Here is a 24,859-nt window from a genome sequence, read left to right as displayed (position 1 = left end):
CTCCTGACATGTGGGATGTGGGATGACCAGACCATGGCTGTTGGCTCTTCTGAGAAGCCAGAAATCCAGAGTTTTATACAGAATTTTTAAGCATTGGCAACTAAACCAAAAACAAAACAAAACAACAACAACAAAAAACAACCTTTCCTCTAATTTGAGCAAACAAAACATGTCATTAAATGTGTTGGCTTATGACCTCTGTGTTCCAGATTCTTTTCTGGGTAGGACACTGCCTACACTATGCATTCTTTCTCCTCTCTCTTACTCTCTCCAACCCCCTTTGCCTCTCAATCCCAACCTCCCACAGACAATATAATTTCCAACTCCTCCCAAGAACCTTCGGTCTCATTTTCCATCAGAACCCTTGGCTGCCAGTGTCTGACCCTGACAAACAGGGACAACTCTTTAAACTGCGTTCCGTCTTTGTCCAGCTTCTATGGGTGGGCTGTGCTTTCCTTTGTGGCCCTCTGCCATGCCCTTCCGCCAACAACACCCCCTTTGGTCGCTGGTTGCTTCTGGATTTCCCGTTAACTTGCTTGAACCATGTGTCCTCCCTTGTCCTTCAGGGGCAGTGATGGGAAGAGGATGGGTAGTTGATACTGATGGATCTCTGAGGATTACAGAACCCCAAATACATTCTGGCCAAGCCCCAGGGAAGTGGCAAGTCTTACCAAGGGGAATGGCTGGAGGGTCAGCTAGGGAGGCTGGATTCTCAGCAAGGGGCTCTCAGAATAAGAAAGGATTCTAGCGTGCAAATGGAGGTCTAGACACAGGAGCACTTCCTGTCTTCAGGGCACTATCATTATCCTCTACAATGAACTGAAGGTCAGAGGCCCTTCCTCACTAGGGGCGCAAAACAAGCCTCCTGATTCACATGTGATCGTGATTACAGGTTGGAGGATGAATAATGACCAAAATTGAAATCATTGCCAACCATGCAAGAAAAGGCTCGGTGTCAGATTTCATGTCACTCTTAAACAAAAATTTAAATTTTTATTTTAAAAAGTGATTAATCACTTTAAAAAGTGATTTAAGTGATTTTAAAATATATTTGTAATGACATTTCTTGTACACCTGAGTTTATGGTCACAAATTTATACTTACTCATCACCATTGCTATGATATCGACAAGTTTCATACGTTTTCAATCCATGATCTCAATCAAAAATCTAGTTATCCGAAGCCTCTTGACTTTTCTAAATACCTGCTTGTTAAATTCTCCTGTTTCAGATACAATCTTGTCACGTAATGGCTATGTGGGGGCAGCACCAAGTCCTACATCTTTTGGTAACCATGATCTTGATGCTTTAACACAAATCTGACCTGACCCCTGTCACTCTCTCTGCTTCTGCTGTCCCCCTGTCCCCCTCACCCCCTCACCGAGATCTGGAGCTTGTTTCTTTTAGGAGAGAGGAAGAAACCCCAGGTACCTCATATTCCTGCTGTTAAGGAGGGGTGTGGACCGGCCCTGCCTCCTGAGCTGTGCGCAGCATGTAAATCACTCTTCTGGTGATGAAGATCTCTTACTGGGAAACAAGATTGGTTCAAGCAATCCATGTGATAACATGGTACTAGCTTTAGAGTAATATGCAAATGGAAGTGAAGGGAGAAATCATAATAGGGAAGTGACCCCCAAAAGCTGTGGAACATGAATTAATGGAAGCCAGTTTATGCACATCGTACAAATCCTGGCTCAACACTGGCATGTTGCCATGCACAGGGACCTCCTTAAACAAAAAAGTGAAAAATTGATAAAGCCAAGGCATTTCGGGCTCCTTGCCACTCTGCCTCACTTTTTCCTTATTCGTTGCTTTTGAAAGACAATTTTTTCTATTAGAAAAACACGTTTTCATTCTGGTCTTCTTAAAAAAAAAAAAAAAAGCGCACACACAGCATTTTAATCAATAGAGAAGTGGCATAACGTGTTTAGTCCAGGGAATGAGGACAGTTGAGGCAAGACTCCGGTAAAAAAAAGAGTGCTGTTCACAGAACTGGGAGTTCTTGTCTGGGCTCCACCACTAGAAGCTGTGTGGTGTGAGGTAAACTACTTCCTATCTCTGAGCCTCTGTTTCCTCAAATGCAAAATGAAGGTTTTGAACTTGGGGATCTCTAAGACTCTCACTTCCAGTTAGTGCTCTAGTGGTCAGGGGTGGGCAAGGATTGGAAAGATCAGAGGACAAGTGAAAGTTTAAAGGGAATCACGGGGGGGGGGGGGGGGGGCACCTGGGTGGCTCAGTCAGTTAAAGTCAGCTCTTGATTTTGGCTCAGGTCATGATCTCAGGGTCGTGGGATCGAGCTCCAGGTCAGTCTCCCATACTGGACATGGAGCTTGCTTGGGATTCTCTCCCTCCTTCTCCCTCTGCCCATCCCCCTGCTTGTGCACTTTCTCTCTCTCTAAAATAAATAAATAATCTTTTTAAAAAAATAAAAATTAAATTTAAAAATGTTTGAAGAAGGGAATAATAGGTCAAATCTAGCAGGATTTTTCTAAATTCTAGCAGAATCTACTTTTACATTCACTCCAAAAAAGAAACAGGAAGGAAAATATAACACCCTCAATGACAAATTGTCAGTTTTAGATGGAAGTACTTCCTCCCACCCATATTTTACCTCCCTTTTTAACCACCGATAACTTACAAAAGAGGGAAACGAGCAGAGGCAGAAAGCTATCTCTGTTATCTGCGAGGGCCTGACCCACACCACCCAGGTCTGCCTTTATTTTACAGAAATCGTGCGACTATCTCTTCAGGGTTTTCCCAAACTTCTAAATCTCCCTCTTTCAAGGTTAAGGATACTAGACTGTCTCTGTGTGTGGTAAGGCCTTTTTCTTTTAGCACTTTTGTCCAGAGGGAATAGAGAAGGGTTAACTCTTGCTATTCCTATAGTCCTCAGGTTAGACACCAAGCCCCATCCCGGCCTGGCTGGCTAGACCACATGAGCCATGACCCCGACCACTGTCATCCACTCTGGCCTGCCCCCTGGATGGGGCTGCCCTCCACCCCTCTCTGGAATCCAACACTTGGATGCTTTTCCACGACATGACTCCTCTTACACTGACTCTCTAGAGCTGAGCACCTGTGCCCAGGGCCAGTATGACACATCCCCTTCTGCTTTACTGCTGAAGCCAGCTCAGTATTAGCAAGAGGGTGTTTAGGACATTTCTTCTCCTATTAATACAAAGATGTTAAAAATGATTTCCCTTAGGAAACTGTCCTGAATCCATTTTCTAAGCAAAAGAGATCCTAATAGGTCAATGGGAAAGGAGACCTGGAGTCTCAGGATCTTAGGTAGCATTTTGCTCAAATATCTTATTTTAAATATGAGAAAATGAGGCCCAGAGAAGTGAAATGATGCACCTAAGGTCACCCAGCTGGTTAGCATCAGAACCATTACGTTAATGCGTATCTCATAACTCCTCAGCCTGTGCTGTCCTGTGTGAAAGATACTTGGGGCAGATAGAACATTGTGGTACCATGGATAACATCTAGTCTACACAACAGATAATAAACAATACTAGTCTACTGGCTCCATAATAAGCCATAACATTGGATGAGGAAGGATGGATGGTAAGAGTAGGCTGTGAGGTTTACAAAGGAAGTAAATAAAATTCCTCAGGATAAATTCATATTTGCACACAAAGCTGATGAGCCCAATACCCAAGAACGCTTATTTGGGCAAACACATAGCAGTAAGCGTTCCTGAGGACTGTTACGGTTTGAACTACAACTGTCTCACAATGAAGTTGAAGCCTTAACTCCCAGAATCTAAGAGTGAGACCTTATTTGGAAGCCGATATAATCAAGTTAAGATGAGGTCATACTGGATGAGTGTGGGCTCAAGTCCAATGACCCGTACCATTATAAGAAGAGGGAAATTTGGACATGGTCACATAGGCAAGAAGCCACTTGAAGACGGAGGCAGAGATTGGAGTGATGCTTCTCCAAGCCAAGAAATGCCAAAGATTGCTGGCATTCACCCAAAGCTGGAAGAGGCAAGGAAGGATCCTCTCCTAGAGCCTTTAAAGAGAGTACAACCCTGCCAATACCTTGGCTTCAGACCTCTAGCCTCCAGAATTGTGAGAGGATAGATTTCTGCAGTGTAAGTCACCTCGTTTGTGATTATTTGTCACAGTAGCCTCAGCAAACTAACACCAAATGGGGAAATCCCTGGGGTGGGTTGGACTGAAGGGAAGAGATTGAAATCCTGCAAACAAATGCAACTAGTCAAGGCCTGTATGTCAGTCCTGGAATAAAGCAGTCCTGCCCAGTGTGGTCCTTCATCCATGACACTTCTGTTCACAAACTTCCAGGATTGCCTGTCTTGATCCGAGGTGGTGTGAGGGGGGGGGGGGGGGGGAAGAAGATTAGCACTGGGGTGAGACAAATCTAGATTTGAACCCTGTCTGCTACTCACTTAGGTTGGAAAGGGTAGAGAACATACTTTGGAGGGCTCAGTGTCATTCGGAAAATGCAGCCTCCCCTGCAGAGCTGCTGTCAGAACTGCTATACTGGCCTGTGGCGACCCTGGCATAGTTGGTTTCTTTCCCTCTGCTTTATTTAGCTTTCAGCTAGATTTTAAGCAATTTGGGGGTTGGGAATGGGAAAGGGAACTAAGATTTTAAACACCTCCCATATGAAGAAAAGAGCTGGAGTCACTAAATGAGGGGCTGGGGAGCACCTTCAAGGCCATACAGAATCCTCTCATTCTAGAGATGAGAGCACTGGTCACATTGTACATTTTCCACATTCACCACAGCTGGTGTTGGGCAACTGGGAGACCTCCGAGTGAATGTTCGGTGATGGATAAAGTGACTTGGGAATACCTCGTAAAGAAACGAGACTTAATCTTATGGTGAGAACAAAAGTCACTATTTGGCACCACGTAACAGACCTCACTTACCTCACTGCTTTGCTTAGACTGGGGTCTGGTTGTCCCACTTCTGGTCTGGTATCTCTCAAAGAATGCTTACTGGCCTACCTTCCTTGAAAGATCTTCAGAGGGTTCAAGGTCTGAGCTTAAATGAAAGTTACTCAAAAATAGGTGCTCAGAATTCATAAAACATTTTTAGCTGTATAACCAATTCTATAAGACCAAAAGAAGAGTTAACTAAAAAAAAAAAAAAAAGATATTTAGGGGCACCTGGGTGGCTCAGTCACTTGAGCATCTGACCTTTGGTCTCAGCTCAGGTAATGATCTCATGGGTCAGGAGATGAAGCCCTGCACTGGGCTCCGCACTCAGAAGATTCTCTCCCTCTGCCCCCCCCCCCCATTCACACTCCCAAGCTTGCTCTCTTTCTCTTTCTCTCAAATAAGTAATCCTTTTTAATCCTTAATTAAAAAATAATACTCAACCCAAAGTCAAATCTAACTTAGAGTAGAAGGCAAATATAGCTCCTACTGTAAAGATAAAAGATGCAAGAAAACAAAGACTAACTATAACTCTGTTATTTTCTCCCAAAAAGGAGGCAGTATCTTCTATGTCTGCCCAAGCAACTGCCTTGCGTACTTCCTCTGTTTTCTTGCTCTCCCTAGCACCCAGTACGTGTGACATATTGTATTTACTTGTTCATTCAATCGGGGCCCATCTCTACTCACGAGAATATGACTTCCACAGGGGCTCAGACTTGGTCTCTTTTATTCACGGATGTATCCCCAGGGCCTGGTACAGTTCCGGTCACATAATTCATTCACAATACATATTTGTTGAATAAACGAGTGAATGAATAAACAAGTTTGGGCAGGGAGAGGAGCAGTCACATGGTGTGGATAAGGAAGTACGATACGCGGCTACCTTATGCCTACAAAAGTTGCCTCTAGGAGCATCTGGGTGGCTCAGTGGTTGAGCGTCTGCCTTTGGCTCAGGTCGTGATCCCGGGGTCCTGGGATGGAGCCCCACATCAGGCTCCCTGCAGGAAGCCTGCTTCTCCCTCTGCCTATGTCTCTCCCTCTGTCTCTCTGTGTCTCTCATGAACAAATAAAATATTTAAAATCTTTAAAAAAAAAAAAAAAGTCACCTCCATGTCTACTAGCCAGTGAGAATATCTCTCTTGCTGCTCTGATTTCATCATCACTAAGTAACTTTTATTTTTTAAATTTTTTAAAAAATTTTATTTGTTGATTTATTTCTTTGAGAGGGAGTGAGCAGGGGGAGGGGCAGAGGGAGAGGAAGGGAATCTCAAGCTGACACCGCACTGAGCCCTGAGCCAGACTGGGGGCTTGATGCCATGACCCTGAGATCATGACCTGAGGCCAAACCAAGAATCAGATGCTCAACTGACTGAGCCCCACAGGCACCCCTAAGCAACTTTTTTTTTTTTTAAAGATTTTATTTATTTATTTGAGAGAGAGTGAGAAAGAATGAGCAGTGGGGTCGGGGCAGAGGGAAAAGCAAGGTCTCTGCTGAACAGGTTGCTCAATGTGGGGCTTGATCCCAGGAGCCTGGGATGGTGACCTGAGCCAAAGGCAGACAGTAGATGCCTAACTGACTGAGCGCCCCCCCGCCCGGGGCCCCTAAGCAACCTTTGATTTAAATCTTCCTATATGCACCTTCCTACAGATGGGGATACAAGGATCACAACTGGGGTGCACTTGGTAGGATCATTTTTAACTGTAAATTAATAGGTTGGCATTTCATATTTTCAAATTGGTTTCTATTTAAAACAATTTAGAGGAACAGACTCTCAACCAGGCTGGAAAGCTGTGGTGAAAGGAGCCAGGAGTAGCACACAGGGGAACTTGAGTTCTAACTCTCCTTTTGCCTCACCTGTGTGGCCTTAACAAATCACTTTTTTAAAGTGATTTTAAAAAGTGATTTACTGGGCTTTACTTTGCCCACAGAGGCACTGAACTTGATAATCTCTGAGTCCCTTCCATCTTTCCAAGTTGGCCTTCTATAAAAATTAATAAAGTAGGCTCTTCCATGTATTTTGACTTCCTCTGAGAGGCATTAACAGGTGTCTCATGTCATCGTCTATTGGCGGTATAGTGTGGCTCACCTGGCTCATGGGGGTCAGCGCCTTCCCTGAGGTCAGTTATCATCACCATGAAAAGACAATGTCCTCATTAAAAATCTAAACTGGAAAACACCTTAGGGGAAGTGGAGGGCACACAGCAACTCTTTTCACATTCCAAATTGTACAAGTGCGTGGGTGTGGGGAGGTGGAAGGAGATGCAGAACGGGCGGAAAGACAAGGCAGAGAGTAGAGGATGTCTAGGTGATGGAAAGGCAGGTGCAGAGAACATGGGTTTGGAGTCGCTCGGTTTTCCACTACAGCCTGGTAGACACTTGGGTTGACGAATGAGAACGTGCCCATTTCAGCAGATACGTGAAGCTATTTCCATTATGAGCCATGTCACCATGGGGGAGGGCAAGAACTGAGTGTCCCATAAATTTATCTTCCTTAGAGGTCTGACTTATTCATTTGCCAAAGCTGTCCCACGCCTGCTCTCCCTGTAACTTTCTCAGCATTCATTATCTGGCTGTCCTTGAGATCTTAAATGTCCATTTGTGATAGTTGTGTAAATCTCTCAGATTTACACCTTCATATCAGACTTCTCACCTGAGTTCTGGTCTTACATGACTGCTTACCTACCAATCAATACCACGTAGATATAATTACTTTAAACAAAATGTGACAAAAGCAAACTTAGCACGATCCCCTTCCCAGCTCACTCTGCTTCTATCAATGACATCACTAATCCCATTCTGAGGCTTAGATTTGAAGTGATTTCTCACCCCTCAGAACCTTTTATCAATAATCACCCACAACCTCCATAAACAACAAGAACAAAGTTGTCAGTCTACTCACTGTTCAATAAATGCTCACTGTCCTGCTATTTGTATCACGAGCTGAAATGGTCTGGTCGACCACCCGAGACTGCTGAGGTGTCTCACAGAGGCTCTTGTCTTCACCTCCTTTCTCACACCTCCACCTTAACCCACCAGCCATTCGTGCCTAAACTCTTGAAGTAGCTTTCTGACTGGCCTCCCAATCTCTAATTTTTCCCTGCTTCCATCCATCTCAAATAAATCCAGGTGGATCCTTTTTGAAATCACTTTCAGCAAGTCACAGTTTGCCTACAAACCGAGCGAGGGCTCCTGTTTACCAAGCACAAGTGTTTACTAACTCCTCCTTTGACATTTAAGAGCTTCAGTCAACGGCTCCTCTTCCCCAAGCCACGCACGATCTATATTTGTCTCTATTCAACTCACGTTTGTTTGAGCATCAAGTGTGTGCTAGTCATTCTACCACCGACTACCCCCCAGCATCCTCTTCCTCAGTTAAGCTCAGCTCATAAGATCCTCGCCTGCAGCCACCACAGTGATACCTGCCTTTCAGACTGCTCATACTCTTGTCCTGCCAGGAATCTCCTCCTTTCTGCCAATCCAGATCTGATACCTCTTCCAAGACACACCTTCTCCCAAAGGTTCCCCATGTGAATGAATCCCAGACCACACCAATCTTTTCCTTTCTCTGAATTCCTTCGGCATTCTCACACCAGATTTCTATTGCTAAGTATTGTTCTCTTATTATTTCACATGCATTTGTTGCTTTCCTCGACTGAAATGTGAGCTCCAGAAGAGCAGGAGCCAAATCTTTTTCTCTTCTCTTACCCAGATCTGGAACGAGCAAGGGCCGACGTGAGGCCAGGAAGGGCCCTGATTTTGCACATAGCTCACAGACAAGGCCCATCTGCCGCAGTGTAGGCAATAAAGGTAAGGGCACCAAAGACCGGAGACTAGCTCTTAGCACAAGCACGGAGACTGGGCCACGTTCTGAGACATACTTGTTACATGCTGAATTACATTTTAAAATATAATTCAAGTCCCTTACACATCAGGCATTCCTCTAGTGAAAAAAAAACCAAATCTCTACCGAAATACAATGGCTGATAGAGCCTAGCAGGTCTCAATCACTAAACAGATTTGAAATTCTTCACTTTTCTTGGCCAGAATGCCAGGTCCAGGGGGAACAAGACGACGGCACCATCTCTCGCTCACTCTATCAGAAGTTGTCCCTACCCCTGGAAGCTACCTACAAGTTAGCACCAGTCCATGTCCTTGAATCAAAAGTTGCCTGACTTCAGTACAAGCCAGATATTCCCAGGGAAACCTGTAAGCCCGGCTCCCCTCCTCTCAGTCCAGTTACACAACGTCTTGTCCAAACCTAGAACCCAGCCAGGTGGTGTGCAGCCAGCCCCTTGCAGAACGCCCGGAAAACGCCCCCTTCCCCAGGAGTTCTTAGAAGGGGTACAGAGAGGGAGGCAGACTTACCCTCACATAGTAGTTCATGCCCATCCCCAACAGGTGCTGCAGAAAATGCCTGTCCTGCCTGCTCCCTGGGGTGGGCTGCCCAGGGCCAGGAAGGGGACAGGCCTCCGGCGTTAAGACAGTTGCCCTGTGCCCCACCGGGCCTGGCTGCGGCAGAGGTGCGGACCCGGCCCTAGGGAGACCGGCTTCGGGGGAGGCCGGGCTGCTGGGAGCCGGGTCCTGGCTTTCCTGGAGCTTCAGCCGGGGCACCTCTTTGGTACCCAAGCAAAAGTTTTTCAGACTCAGCAAGGTGGCCGGGTTGGCCAGCTTCACGCTGGCCATGCGAGGGATCAAGGTGCACAGTGGGGTGGGGCTCTCCTGGGCCGCCAAGGTGGCATCTTCAGGCGGCAGGTGAGGTGCCAGGGTGGGGTAGGGAGGCTGAGGCGAGCCCTTGTTGCCCCCCGCGCCTCCTCCGGGGCCGCCTTCGTCCAGGGACGTGACGGACTCGTTGCGGAAGCGGCTGTACTTGGCCCTGTGCAGCATCCCGGGGCGCCCGACGAGTCCTGCGCACAGCACCAGTCCTGCCAGGCTGTCCTGACCGCGGCTTCGCATAGCCCCGGCAGTGCCCGGCCAGGGAACCGCTGCATGGATCGCCGGGGCGGGAAGCAACGCCGCGGCCCCCGACTCTGCGCGCTCCCCCGCCCGCCTCGGCGACAGCCCGGGGATGCTCGGGGGGGGGGGGGGGCGCCCCCGCCGACCGCAGTCCTCCCCGGCCCCGCGGCAGCACGCGGGGTTCCCGCCGCGGGTTCCTCGCCGGGAGAGCCCGGAGCCAGGCAGGCGGCGGCCGGATCGCTCGGGGCCAGCCCGGCCCGGCCCGCCGCGGCGCGGAGGTGCTTAGCGCCCCCCACCCCCAGCCTTCCCTTCTGCACAAGCAACTTTCAAACCTGCTCCCTCCGGCTCCCACAGGGCGGGGCAATGACTGGCCTGTTAACCCTTTATTTGTTCCAGTGATTGTTCATTTAAAAAAGGAAGGGAAAAAAATGTATATAAGAGCCAAAGGCCTTTGGGCCTGAGCTGGTCGGCCCCGATGGCTGCCCCCTCTTGGAAGACCTCCTCTTGCATCCCGTCCGGGCCACACGCCAGAAGGGCTAGCGCCGGGCGATGCTCCGCAGTGTTTCAGGGACTTGCGAGCCCTCCGCGCGCCTCAGACCCCCTCCCAGCCAGCCCACCCCGGCCCAGAGCTCCCCTCCCTCCTGGGCTCGTCTCAGAGCTTCTTTCAGGAGCCCGTCGGCAGCAGAAGGCTGAGATGTGCAGGATGATGCAGAGTGTTGAAATTTTTATGAATGAACTTTGCTGAATGAATTTCTCTCTGTGTGTGTGCAAGCTAATAAATCTGTGAATGAAGCTGAGAATAGCTGTAATTGACTGATGGTCTCAGGGGTGCTGGGTTTTTATCCAATCAGGCGGCAGCTTGATGACTCATGCACCATAAATATACTAAACTAGTAGCCAGAAGAAATAAAGCTGGAAGGAGAGATTTTATTTTGTGATATCTGATGAAAGGGTTAAAAGGGAAGGCAGTCTTTACCCGGAATGGTCAGGAAGCTGGGTAGCAGCAGGTTAAAAGGTCTCCTTTCTTTTCTTTTCTTTTCTTTTTTTTTTTTTTTTTTTTGTTTAGATGGCCAGGAGAGCCCAGCAGAAGAGCTAAAATTTAGATCCATTGTTCCACGGATATTAGGACATATGGTACACAACTCCGGTGGGAAGCCGTGATGCATTTTTCTTAGAAACATAGTTCTTTTTTTATTGATTGCTGGTTCCATCTCCCGTCTGGTGCAACTTCCTGTACCTATCAAATGCCTTCTGAAGACATGATGACAACTGCAAAGGCTTAGCACACAGGAAGCCAGGAAGGGAGTCAGGAAAGGGAAATGCAGGTTCTTTTAGGAGCAGAGAAGAGGAAACTGCTGAAACCCAGGGAAGATGTAGACATCACATATCAGGAGAGATAAGAAAATCTCCGTAGGCCAAAGCTCTGACATCTGAAATTGTTCATTAATTTACAAATTAAAACAATGTGGCCACCGACTGCGGGAGTCCGAGATGTCACCTTCATTGTCTTACTGTCCACGAGGCTGCATTGGGCTCATGTGTATTCATGACTTTGGTGGCTTGGGCTCCCTTGGGATCTAAACACAGGGTCGGAATTAAATGGTTGCTTACGACCAACCAAAAGGCATCCTGGCTGCTTCCTGCTCCCCCCAGAGCAAAAAGGCACCTTTTCACATCCTGTCTGCCAAAACCGTTGGGATGTGTTTTTCTGCGGAAAGGCCTTTTTGCATCTTCATAAACCTTCCCTTCAATCCTGGCTGATCTCTTCTCTCCACCTCTATACCTTCTTCTGGCAACACTGAGAGAGTGGCTAAGGCAGTTGGACCCCCCTCCCCATCCTGGAGGGCAAGGTGTGAAGTAGCCTTCCTCTTTTTCTTTCATCCCCTGGCCTCTTCTCCCCTCCTGGGGCTCCTTGCTGTCACAGACGCCCATGCTATGCGGCCTCGCGTCTAACAGACACGTTTTCAGGGTCCAGGAGATAATACTAGTCCCTCTAAAGCACTTGGCACCACATGCCATACAGTGCCTGCCTCGCTAAGTACGTGCCATTCAGTGTAAAAAAAAAAAACTGCTTTGAACCAGGGCCGCTTGACTCTGAAGCTGGCAGGTACTCTTATCCCCTGTAATACAGAGTCTACACCACGGCCCGCAATTGAAAACTGAGCACAGAGTAGGAAAAGCTGAGAAAGCCAGCACCATTCAAAGAAACAATTTCTTAACAATTGTGTGGGTCTGGGGAAAGAAGGAGCAACAGGACCCCACCTGGTTAATGGGGGTCCTTGCTGAGGTCTCCTTGACTGGCGGAGGGGGTGCCCAGGGCAACCGGCTCACAGGGGTAGGCACTGTGCTGGCCAGACTCCAGGGGCTCAGGCAGTCCACATTCCTCAGGAGGACTGAGACCTCGGAGGGCCTACGGGCAGGGTGGATCAGGCGAGACTACGTAAGGTACGAAGGCAGCCATGGCCATCGTGGGCTGCTTCTCTGTCCCTGGGAGCCCTGGAGACCTTGGCTGTCCTGGGCAGCTCTGCCAGGGCCTATCAGGAAGGTGAAAGGAACCAGATCTGCGTCTTGGGAGTGAGGAACAGCCTGAGAGGCTAACACAGCCAGACAGCTCTCAGCCCAAAGGTGGTGGCTGAAAAGCTGTCCCAACAGCCCAAGAGAAGCTCATTAATTGAGTGCATCTCTATTCTAGGTATGTGGGCGGGCTAGGTGGATGGTCTCCTTCTTTCCAGAACATTAGAATATCCTCTTCAATCAGTAATGCTAAAAATAATTAAAGTAAGAACTTCTATTTGTGGAACAAAAGACAGTTTACCTGCATCCTCGTTCCATCATTATAACAACTCCTGGAGGCTAGGAGGTGTTTTCATCACCACCTTACAGATGTGGAAATGAGGAGCAGATTAAGCTTGATGACTTGGCCCAGGTTGCCTGGCTATTGAACAATGATGCCAGGATTGTTCCAGCAGCTCTGGAAAGCCTGTACTGATAGCCACTATACCGTACTGCCTCCCAGGGCACCAGAGAGCTCACATCTAGATCCCAGGCCCATCATCTCCATGTTGCAGAAGAGGCAGTCAAGGCTCTGAGTTTATACTCAGCCACTCTGGTTTATTTACTGGCTTGTCTAAGCCTCACAGCCAGTGAGTCTACACAGCAGGTCTACTGTAGAACCAAGTGCTGACTCACTTCAATCACATGCCCTTACCTGCTGTGATACCAGCCAGTGTGTACAAAAAACTAACTCACACTTGGCTTTCATTAAATGTTTAGTTTTTGTTCCCTTCTCCTCCTTGGAGATCATATCTATAAAATTCACCCTAAATACCTCACAGGATTGCTAGGAGTAAAAATATGAATAATAGATAAGAAAAGCCATTACTGTCATTAAATCATTGGAGTACCATTAACCCCTCTCATCACTGCCCTTGGAAAACAGGGCTCTGCTTGGACCACTACATTTGCATCCTTTGTTCAGAGACATCCCACCCGCCCCCTCCAAGGATGCCTGCTGTGAATCCACATGCCAGCTTCTTCAGGGACAGCCTGCCCTGGCTGGGCTTCTAGGATGGAACAGGCAGGTTCAAGGAAGAGCTGAGTCAGGCTGGGCCATGATGGGATCAGCCAGGTCCTGCTAGGATTTCTTAGAGGACTGGGAAAGAAGGACACCTGAGAAAAATGCCTGGCCAGCTTTGGAAGATAGCCCCATGTGAGATTTGGGACAGAGGGAGGGTGTGCCAGAGATAGTGCAGGAAGGCAGAGACAGAACAAGACAGAAACAGCTCTGGTGGACTACAGGCCAATTGCTACTCTGGAACCAAGTAGAGCAGGTCACCAGGTACTTTATACCACAGGGACTCTTACTCCAGCCACCAATACCATTTCTATCACAAAGACCTGCTCCTGAAGAGCTTGTACCAAGAATGAGTTGAACAGCTCATCAGTGAGTCATGAAAAACATTGCTTAATTTCTATTTCAGGGGGATAAAAGTCCACAAGACAATATTGATATAAAGTTCTTGCAAGGACCAAAATGCCGCTTGAAAAATGGGGAAGTGAAATGGTGAGAGAAAGGGCTGGGTCTCAGAGAGTTAGGGCCCAGCTGCACAAAAATAAAGGTAGGTCCATTCCTCCTAGAGTGGCTATTAACTCCAAAAGCAACATCTTCCTTTCACTCCCTCAACCAAATGCTTTCAGTTTTCCTACAGTCTTCAGTCTTGACAGGTAAACAGCTCTCTGATGGTTGCTACTGGCCCTTACTGGCTCTCTTTGACCCCAGGATCTGCTAGAAATAACACAGAAAAAATGAGTATTTTCCTATCTGTTAAAAATGAGATAATGTACCTGGAAGGACTATTGCAAGTGTTAGACATCATGTAGATGATACGTAGGTGAGTTATTCAGGGTCAGGCTTAGATGCAAAAACACAAAAAAATCCAAAAGAACAGTGACTTAAACAAAAAATGTATTTCCCTGGAGGTTGGAAGTTCAGGGATAGTGTCAGCTCTTGGCCACTCTTAAAGTAGAGTTGATCCTTGAACAAAATAGGGGATAGGGGCGCCGCACATCTGCACGGATGTAACTTTTGTTACAAGTGAGTATGTATAACTTTTGACTCCCCCAAACCTAACTACTAGTAGCCCACTGTTGCCTGGAAACCTTACAATAACATAAAATCAATCAATATATATTTTGTATGTTATATGTATTATATACTGTATTTTTACAATAAAATAAGCTAGAGAACTAGAAAATGTTATTAAGAAAATCATAAGGACGGGATCCCTGGGTGACGCAGCGTTTTGGCGCCTGCCTTTGGCCCAGGGCACGGTCCTGGAGACCCGGGATCGAGTCCCACGTCAGGGTCCCGGTGCATGGAGCCTGCTCCTCCCTCTGCCTGTGTCTCTGTCTCTCTCTCTCTCTCTCTCTCTCTTTGTGTGACTATCATAAATAAATAAAAATTAAAAAAAAGAAAAAGAAAATCATAAGGAAGAGAAAATAGATTTATAGTAATGTACTATATTTATTGAAAAAATCTGTGTATTATAAATGGACCCATGCAGCTCAAACCCATGTTGTTCTAAGGTCAACTAACTGTATCTCTCCTCCTCCTAGTCCAAAATGGCTGACAGTGCTCTAGCCATTTCATCTGCACTCCGGATAGCCAAATGGGTGAGAGGACAAAGAAGGACATGCTCACTCACTTTAAAGAAATGTCCTGAAAGCCCAATACAATGTTTCCACTTATATCCCATTAGCCAGAACTTAGTCCCATGGTTGCTCCTAGCTATAAGAGACACTAAAATCTTCATCTGAGAATGAAGAAGTCTTTTGTCTGGTACATGTCTGCTACACATAAAATCATAGTCTGTTACTGAAGGAGAGACTGGAGACAACGGTATTTCCACCAGAGTTATATTCTCAAAAGACTCTCTACCTTGATAGAATTTAGAGCTAGCATAGGATAAAAATGTCCTTGGTCAATGTGGCCTGTTCTCTCATTTTTTTTCTGCACCTGTACCTGCAGGCACACATGTGCACACACACGCGCACACACACAAAAACCACATAGGAATGACCCATAAAAAAATAGGTGCTGTCAGAATGGAAGCTTTCCTCTGCATAGCCAGTGGGAGAAATGGAGTCTTTAGGCCTATGAAAAGTAGTCAGGTGCTTCTAGAGCCAGCAGTGGGCAATGACAAGCAGTGGATCCAGGCCACTGCACATGGCAGTCTAAGGGGTTCACTAGGGTCAGGGATATCTTACAAGAAGGAGTGAGTGGGTTGTCGGACAGGTGGTCATAGCAGCCATCAGGAGGTGTCTGACTCAGGAACATGATTCTAACTCTAATTGTGGACTGGCAAGAGAAAAAAGCAAAGACAGGGTCCTGGACAGATGAAAATTCTGGCACTATGAGCTAGCTAAGCCAAACTTCATTTCTAATCCTTTTCATTTGCCTGCCTCTACCAGCTAAAAAAAAAAAAAAAAAAAAAAAAAAGCTAAATACTTTCTCAGGTTTCCTTGCACTTGCAGGAGGTGGGGGCATATGACACAGCGCTGGTCTATGGGTTACAACTGGAGTCTCATGGGTCTTCTGGGAAAACATCTGCCTTCCTCATAAAAGGAGCGGACAACAACAGCAACGACAACAGCAACCAACCAAACAAACAAAAAGGGGCAGACAAAACTGGAGCCTACTCTTCCTTTTCCCATGTCTTCTTGTCTTTTGTTTTATTTTGTTTTGTTTTATTTGAGAGAGAGAGCATAAACTGAGGGAGAGGGACAGAGGGAGAGGATCTTAAGCAGACTCTGTGCTGAGCAGAGAGTTTGATGTGGGCCTTGATCCCAGGACCCTCAGATCATGCCCTCAGCTGAAATCAAGAGGTGGACGCTCAACTGACTGAGCCACCCAGGCGCCCCACCATGTCTTCCTGTCTCGAATGTGGATGTGATAGCTGAAGCTGTGGCAGCCATATTGCAACTATAAGGGAAAGGGCAATCAAATTGGGCCAATGGCCTTGACATCATTGAATCACTGAAACAAGACCAATGACCATCTCCAGATATGTTGTTATGTGAGAAAAATAAACATTTACTGGTTTATTTTTTTTAAAGATTTTATTTATTCATGATAGACCGAGAGAGAGAGAGAGAGAGAGAGAGAGGCAGAGACACTGGCAGAGGGAGAAGCAGGCTCCATGCAGGGAGCCTGATGTGGCACTTGATCTCGGGACTCCAGGACCACGCCCTGGGCCAAAGGCAGGCGCTAAACTGCTGAGCCACCCAGGGATCCCCCATTTACTGGTTTAAACAGCTCAAGCAGCTCTTAGTTAAATGTTACCTATTACTTGCAACCCAAAGAATTACCATCTGCTACAACAAAAGTGGCAAATACAGAGGTACAAGATGAGCGGGGCTTCTGGGCAGTTATGAGAGGATACCATGGAGTCTAGTAGAAAAAGTCCAAGTGTAATAAGACCAACTTGGGTTCAAATCTGCTTACTAACATGATGGCAGGCAGACTAAAGGCTCTCAAAGATATTCATGACCTAATACTAGGGACATGGCAAAAGAAACTCTGCAAACATAAAAGGTAGTTCTGATCATCAAATTCCAGTGTTTGTGTACAGAGTGGGGAGTCTCCCCACACCACCAAGCAATTCTCGGTGACACCAGCTGGGTGTCTTACAGTTCAACTCAATTCTGGCACTACCCGGAGATAGTGTTAGATCCCACAGGTTAAGACTGCCCACCACTCCAGATGCCAATAACAAGCCCAGGTTGTTATCTATGCCTCTGACAACAGATTGAAGGTTCCAATGACTTCTTCCATGGATTATAGGTTAAGAGCTCAGGGAGGAAGGAAAGAAGAAATGGAGAGAGGGAGGCTGGAAGGGAAAGGAAGAGATAGATAGAGAGAGAGAGAGATGCTTCCCTAAAGCCTCCAGAGAAGAATGCAGTCCTGCCAACACTTTTATTTTAGCCTGGTGAGACCCATGTGAGACTTCTCTAACATACAGAGCAATTGGATAAATTTCTATTGTCTATCATGTAAGCTAAGTTGGCAGTAATTTGTTATGGCTGCAATAAAAAAAAACTAATATGGATTTTGACACCAGGAGTAGGGTGCTACTAGTACAGAATGGGCAACAAGGAGTGGCTGGGGGAATTTTGAGAGGCATGATCAAAAAAGCCTAAATTAAAAAAAAAAAAAAGCCTAAATTTCTCTGAATGCACTCTTAGTAGAAATATCAGACACGAAAGGTCCTGCAAAAAAGGTCACAGAATAAACTGAAAAGCATGTTCTTGGAAACTGGAAACTAGAGGAAAGAGAATCCCTCTTAAACAGTGGCAGAAAACTTAGTGGAATTGTGTCCTGCAGTCATGTGAAAAGCAGGATTTGTAAAAAAACAAAAAACAAAAAACAAAAACATATATACAAAAATAAAATTGAACACTTAGCAGAGATTTCCAAGCCCAGTGTTAAAAGTGAGGTCTAGTTTCTTCTTGCTGCTTTTAGTAAAATGAGAAAAGAAAATAACAAATTGAAGTAAGAAATGTTCAACAAAACCCCCAGGATTTGTTAGTTTTAAAAATCCTCAGACTATCTGGATGGCAAAAGATGCTAAAATTAACAAAACTCACTGTCAGAAATGTGCATTTTACAGCAAAAGCAAAAGGTATGACGCCTCCGAAGATGCTGGTCAGCCGCCTCCGAAGAGCCTTTTGTTATACAAAAGGCTCTTAGATTAAGAGTGTGGCTCATAAATATCCCCAATCAAACTAGAGAGTTTAAGGTGTGTTCTCTGAGCCAGATAAACAACAGCCAAAAATAGAGATGAGATTATCTCAGAAAGGTCTATGAATAAGCCCCTTGTCTAATGGAGTAAATCCTCATGACACACATGGGAGACCCATAGATTTCTTGAGAATGTCACACCAGCAGAAACACAGCCAGCTTGAGCTGAAATAGACAAAATCCAAAATGAAAGAAGGCTGTCAATCCATCAAAATTCTATACACAAGAAACGGGCTGATAAAACTGCTCAGCCACAAATACATGCTACCCCCCACGAAAAGGAAGGATGATTCAGAAGACAGCCAGGAACCCAGGGGACAGAGCCACAGCCACAAAGGATTATTCCCACATCTTGACACCTAAAGGAATTTTCTCAGCTGGATTTAGAAATGACTTAAGACCAGTAACTCTTAATTGCTTTCAGGTTTCTCCCTTTTTTTTTTTTTTTTTTTTTTTTTTAGGTTTCTCCCTTTTTGAACTGGAACACCTATAGCTGTTAAACTAAGTCTGTCCTATCAATTATATTTTGAGAACAGATCATTTGTTTCTGAGTGTCACAGGCCTTAGGCAAAGAATGGATTATTACCAGAGCTTTGCCAATACCTTATTTAGATGATTTAGATGGTAAAACTTGGAACTTGTGAGCTGATGAGATTTTGGACTTTAAGCTGTGCTATACTAGGCTAAGACTTTGGGGAATCTGGATGGAGGTGAATGTATTTTGCAAGTGGGGCAGATGTAAGCTTCAGTGGCCAGATGATGGAAATACCTTTGGAAGGTTAGAATAACAAATTTGTGCTGTTCAGGCAGCTAAGTTTGAGGTAAATTTTTTTACAGCAGCAATACAACCAATAGTACTAATACAGACACCTTGCATGATGAGTTGGGGGAAAGATGCATTTTGCCCCGTGGGATTAAAAAAAGCAACCACCACCACCTTAATAAATGAGTAAAGAAATAAGAAAAAAGTTTTGCCCCATCGAATTCTAGTTCCCCAGATAAATGATATCTTCATTTATGCTTGTCAGAACTGCAGGATTAAAAAAAAAAAAAAAAAAAAAGAACTGCAGGATTAAAAAAAAAAAAAAAAAAAGAACTGTAGGATTAACTCGAGGAGGTGTTTCCACTCTAATGTTCCATTCCTGAAACACACTTAAGAAATCTGTTTTGTTGTTCTGAGCCTTCGTTTCTACAAAGTAAAATGGGAATGGGGCGTCCATATTCTGTGCCCAGGTATTGAGCCGTGGACTGTTCATGGCTCTGTTCCCAGCAGTAACATGCTGCAATTGAAGAGGATGCCTTCCGGTGTCCCTAGCCAGTGAAGTGCTAGAGGTTCTCCAATGATAAGTTTTTCTTCAATAATCACACATATGTCCATGACTTCTATTCAGAGCCAATACTAAACCTCAAATTTTCTCTCTGGTTCAAGCTCATTAAGTTCCAGATTCAAATTTCAGATGACTTTCAAATTCAACAGGTCAAAAAATAATGGGATCCACCTTGATCTCCATCACCATCCTTCCATCCTCAGACTCTTCCCTCTCTTCACACTCCGTATCTGATCACTCATCAAATCTGTCCATCCTACCTTTGAATCGCCTTTTGACTTTATACTCAAGTTTCCACTCACATATGTTCACAAGGATGCCAAACCTTGGTCTCCTCTCACTAAGCCTCTCCCTTCACACACTCTATACACTCTTGTTAGAATTATCTTTCTTTCTGATTCAAAAAATATGATCGTACCGGTTCCTGAATTAAAATCTTTAATGGTCCCATGATTTACAGAATGAAATTCTAATCCTTCCCCCTGGCTAGCCCCATCTCGCTTTTTAATCTCTTCCCCAGTCACTATTCCTCGAAAATCCTATTTCTATCAAGCCATGCCCCTGGCCACTGCTCAAAGACAAGGGAACTATGTGAAAAAATATAAGTATTCTTATATAACTGTCCTGAGAAGCTTGGCTAATTTCGCCTCCCCCAATGCACCCTCTCCCTCATCTTCCTCAGATCCGAAGTCCTGCATCTTTCAACTTCTCAAAATCTGTTCTCAGATTCTTCATTCACACCGAGGCAAATGATTGATACCATTTTAAAGTGGTGTTGGTAGTGACCTGCCTTTCAGTAGATTTTATTCAGCTCATGAAAGAGGGACCAAACCAGCAGTGAGGTAAGTTTGGTTTCAAATGTGGATTAGATGAACACAAGTTTGTACAGTCCACCAGGAAAGGTGTTATGATGTAAGTTTGCCAAGTAAGAAACAAAACTGGTTAATGTACTACAGGGCAACAGAACCATAACCTTTTGGTTATCTTTTCTACTCGACAAAAATTATTTGCCTCTATTCTAGGCAAGGTCTACAAGCTAACATGTCACTTCAGAGTCTGAACCCTTAATTAATAGTAAAAAGCAAAGTCATACACAGCTACATTCCTCCAGATAATAAAATAATTCCCCGTTGAGCCTGTTAAAGATTGCTTCGGTGTAACACTGAAAGGATAAACTGTCCACCTTCTTACCTTATTCCCAAGTGTTTAATGATTTTTTTCAAACACATCAATGGAGGCAATCAAACTAGAGGAATTTCTGGCATCGATCAGTAGAGGTAGATGGGTAGATTAGAATTCTAATGTGTGCTCCTCTGCTTGATATCAACTGTGAATATAAATTTGCTGGTAAAGCAAATAATGAAAATAGGGTGGTACTGCTCTGAATGGCTAACACCATCTGATGAGCTCAGTGATTTTTGGATCAAAGATAAAATTTTATCTATTGGGGTTTATTCTGGTGACCCAAGTCTAGCCAAGGCTTTGAAAAGCAAATCGGGTCTATTTCTGTCTACCGTTTCCTGGAAAACCCACAGGGCAACCTGATTATGCAGATGCAACCTGAAAAGACTGCTGGTTCTGGAACAGACAGACTCAAATTTGAATTCTAATTCCACCACTTAGCTGATGTTCTCTGAAGCTTACTTTCCTCACTTGCAAGATTATAAGTATCAAAACCGATGAAGAAGTGGTTCCCACTAGGGCTTGTCTGTGAAACAGCATTTTCCAGGTTATATACAAAAAGTAATGATTTTATAAGTATGTAGTGGGAGAAGTGAACCATAACACTACGATTTGAGAGTTAAATGTAAATATTGTTGTTTTTTAAATTTTGAGATTGTCCTTATTTTGTGTGTGTGGTAAAACATCTTTTTCTTTTGGTTTTTAGTTTGTAAGTGGTTTTACATGGCAAAATAAAAGTTGACCACCCCATGGCCATCTCCAAATGATTTTTTTGATACTGCTCCGGGAACCACTGTGAGAGAGTGTGGATTTACTTTGGAAATTAAAAATATGTGTCCAGCGAGCTCTTAACACTGTAGTATACAGTGCCACTGTTTGTATGGTGATGAAAGTATATTACCCAGCTGGTCCTAGGGGTTCTTGAGGAACCACATTGACACAGTGTCTCCCATGGGAGTCTACTGGGGCCAGGCACCTCATAGAGAAAGAACTTGGGGCCCATGGGCAGCATGGAGCCTCTGGGGTAAGCCCTGGCCTTCTATTTAAGAAGAGGAATTTCATCGCACAGGCTTTTACTTCTGGGGGGGCAGAGGGCGTGGATAGCAATGAGAGGACCCTAACTCGTTAGTGGCTAGGGAACCTCCCTGACCTAAAAGTCAGTGATGAGAGAGAAGAATCCACTTTGCTGCAGGAGAGCAGGGACAGAGAAGGAAAGGAGGGCTTGGTGCTCATACTTAGGAAACTGGGGCAGGGGTGCTGGTGGAGCTCTAACTGGCCAGGATGGGCTATGCAGCAATATTTGCACAGGAGCTAGGACAGCCCCAGAACTTTTGCCAGGATCAAGGGTACTGGGATAATCTCAGAGTCCTACTGGCCTCTCTGAGCTGACCATGCATGTTTTAAATTCCTTTTTTCACTTGACATAGATCTTCATTGAAAGAAATAAAAATAAGCCAGGTATGAAAATCAAATTCACTCATATCTGAGTTTCGACACAATCCTGTTACCATGTTAATATATAACCTCAGTGTCTTTTTTTTCCCTACACTGACTCTTTTCCTAACAAAAAATAACATGGTATTGTACAGTTTTCTACATTAAACAAACAAACAAAAAAAAAACCCAACATTTTTCCATGCCACTAGATGTACCATGATATTTTAATCGCTACGTAGTGCCATTGTGCAAATGTGCCATAATTTAACACACAGTGGGTGGGGGCATTTAGGTTTCTACAGACACACACTACGCTTGGGGGGCAATGATCGTTCTCGTTGCTAAATCCTTCCATGCAAAATGCTAATCAGACTCCAGATAATGCGCATATGAGCATCCACTGTACCATTCCTTCAACTTTTCTGCGTGCCTGAAAATTTTTATAAGATTAGAGTGAACACTTTTTAGGGTCCCAGGATACATCGTGAGCTCCTGTGAGCAGCAGCGCTGGCTCGCAGAGGATGCCAGTTTTCGAGGCCCGACGTGAGAGCCGGAGGGTGTGTGCACGGCCGGGCTCCGCGCCCCCTCTGCGGCCCGGGTGCCCGCCAGGCCCGGGACCGCCCGCCCCGCCAGCACCGCGCGGGCCAGTCTGCCAGGGCGCAGCATCAAAGCTGCAGGCGCGGGGAGAAGAAAAGGGCCTGTGTGCGGCGGCCCGGCCGGACTCCGAAGCCCCCCCCGCCCCCGGGCGCCGCGAGCCCCGGGGGAGGGGCAGGGCGAGCTGAAACGCGCCCCAACAGAGTGGGCAGTCAGGCCGTGGGCGCCCCCGGACAAAAGGGCCTCAGTGCGCGGAGCAGGCAGCCCCAGGGCTCGGCGGCCGCATAAAGGGAAGCTGTGTCCCCGCAGCACTCAAGTTCACCTTTGTCTTCTGGGTCCGCGTCAAAGGAAGGTTACAGAAGGAGCCTGCAGGCTCTCCTCCCTCCTCGGGGGTCTGGTCCGTAGGAATGGCCAAGTTCACTCCCCAAGATGCTGGGAATTCAGATGAAAATAGAAACGTGCTTGCCTCCTCGCTGGGACGGCGGGCAGGGCAGCGTTTATGGCAATAGCTGTGTCCTCTGGCTGGGGCCAACAGGATAGGGAGAGTGGGAGGAAAGCCAGTACAGATTACTGGAACTGGTGGCCCTGAAGGGGACCCAGGCAGACATGTCACATGCAATATGAATTTGTCTTTGTCTGGGAGCTGGGGAGAGAACGGGACAGAGATTGGAGGTGAGCAGATTTCTCTCCACCAGACCCTAACCAGCGATCATCGGTACAGATGCTGCTGCGGCCTCCGGGCATCTGGGTGGCTCTGTCACTTGGGTGTCTGCCTTCAGCTCCAGTCATGGTCCTGGGGTCCTGGGATGGAGCCCCACATCCAGCTCCCTGCCGGGAGGGGATCCTGCTTCTCCCTCTCCCTCTGCCCCTGCTCTCTCTGTCAAATGAATAAATAAAACCATAAAAAAAAATAATAATAGGTGCTGCTGCTGCTGCTGCGTCTCTCAAAAGAGAAAGGCCAGGTTGCATCCTGGCCTGAGAGCTGCAGCCCATTGATCACCAGGGAAGGTCAGTGACCGAAGGGTAAAGGCTACCTTTCTTGGAGCTTTGCTGAGTCTTCTCCCAGAGTTGGCACAAAATCAGCCGAGTTGGGCCAGGTCTCTGTTGGCACTTAGGTAGAAAAACTGCTCTTGGCTGAATTACCTGAATAATTACACTGGCCTGAAGCAGAGTGAAGAGTAGCTGTAACGACCAGCAATTCACAGACCAGCAATTCACAGCGCGGCTCTCCCTCCACCTCCACACTCCAGTTGTACATAAATTTCGTTATCCTACTTTTTGCTATAGAGGGGTGAGATGGTTAAAAATGACAAACAAATGAAGGAGTTAACACCCAAACTTTGAATCTCAGACCCTCGTTTCATTTCCAACTTTGCCACTACTATCTAAGACAATTAACCCTATTCAATTGCCTTATCTGTAAAATGAGTGTGTGATAATCTGCTTTATATTGTTGCTGTTAAGAATGAGAGGAGAAAGCATATGTGAATGCACGTAGCATGGTGGTAAGATTTCAAATGAAATCTTTTTATTCATTTGTTTTTTAAAACTTGATTCTTCCTAATATCGTTTTAAATGGATTTGAGGCTACTTGCACAAATAAAGAGTGCTACACCGTAAATAATAAATGAATACTTTCAAATTTTGCCCTGTATAATTCTGATTTCATCTTTACAACAAGAATGTATTCGTCCATTAATTTATGAAATAAATACACTGAAGAACCAAGTGGAAATAATAAGGAAATTAAGGTGACAGCAGTGGTGATAGTATACAAAGGATTTGATAGAAGAGCAAGTGAACTTGCTAGAAGTAGAAGGTCAGTTTAATTCTGAGCTCCTGAGCAACCAAGACAAAAAGGAAAACGATCATTTTCATAATTCATGGTGTCCACTGATGAGAACAAACCTGTTTCTTAGGATCACAAGCTATTTCTTTAGAAATTTCTTTTGAAAGTTTGCAAGAATAGCCCCTTAGTGCTGAGAGTGTGGAGTGTGTGCTCTGGGCTCGGAACACACATTTATAATTTTAAAAATCCATGTCAAGGAGCCCCTGGGTGGCTCAGTCAGTTAAAGTATCTGACTCTTGATTTCAGTTCAGGTCATGATCTTAGAGTTCTGGGATGGAGCCCCATACCAGGTTCCATGCTAACTGTGG

General features: G+C 45.7%; 1 protein-coding gene across 1 annotated transcript in view; it reads right to left on the bottom strand.

Annotated features, from left to right (window-relative positions):
- The window catches only part of SHC4 (SHC adaptor protein 4), a 127,713-nt gene extending 117,522 nt beyond the window's left edge, over positions 1 to 10,191 (bottom strand). The window contains exon 1 of the mRNA XM_041745191.1: positions 9,275 to 10,191. Within this exon, the coding sequence (XP_041601125.1) occupies positions 9,275 to 9,862 (588 nt within the window). The 5' untranslated portion in view covers positions 9,863 to 10,191. The remainder of the gene's footprint in view (positions 1 to 9,274) is intronic.
- Positions 10,192 to 24,859: the final 14,668 nt, after the last annotated feature.

This window comes from Vulpes lagopus, chromosome 2 (genome assembly GCF_018345385.1).
Source record: "Vulpes lagopus strain Blue_001 chromosome 2, ASM1834538v1, whole genome shotgun sequence".
NCBI lineage: Eukaryota > Metazoa > Chordata > Mammalia > Carnivora > Canidae > Vulpes > Vulpes lagopus.
Note: the sequence above shows the minus strand (reverse complement) of the source record. Positions and strands in the feature narration are given on the sequence as shown.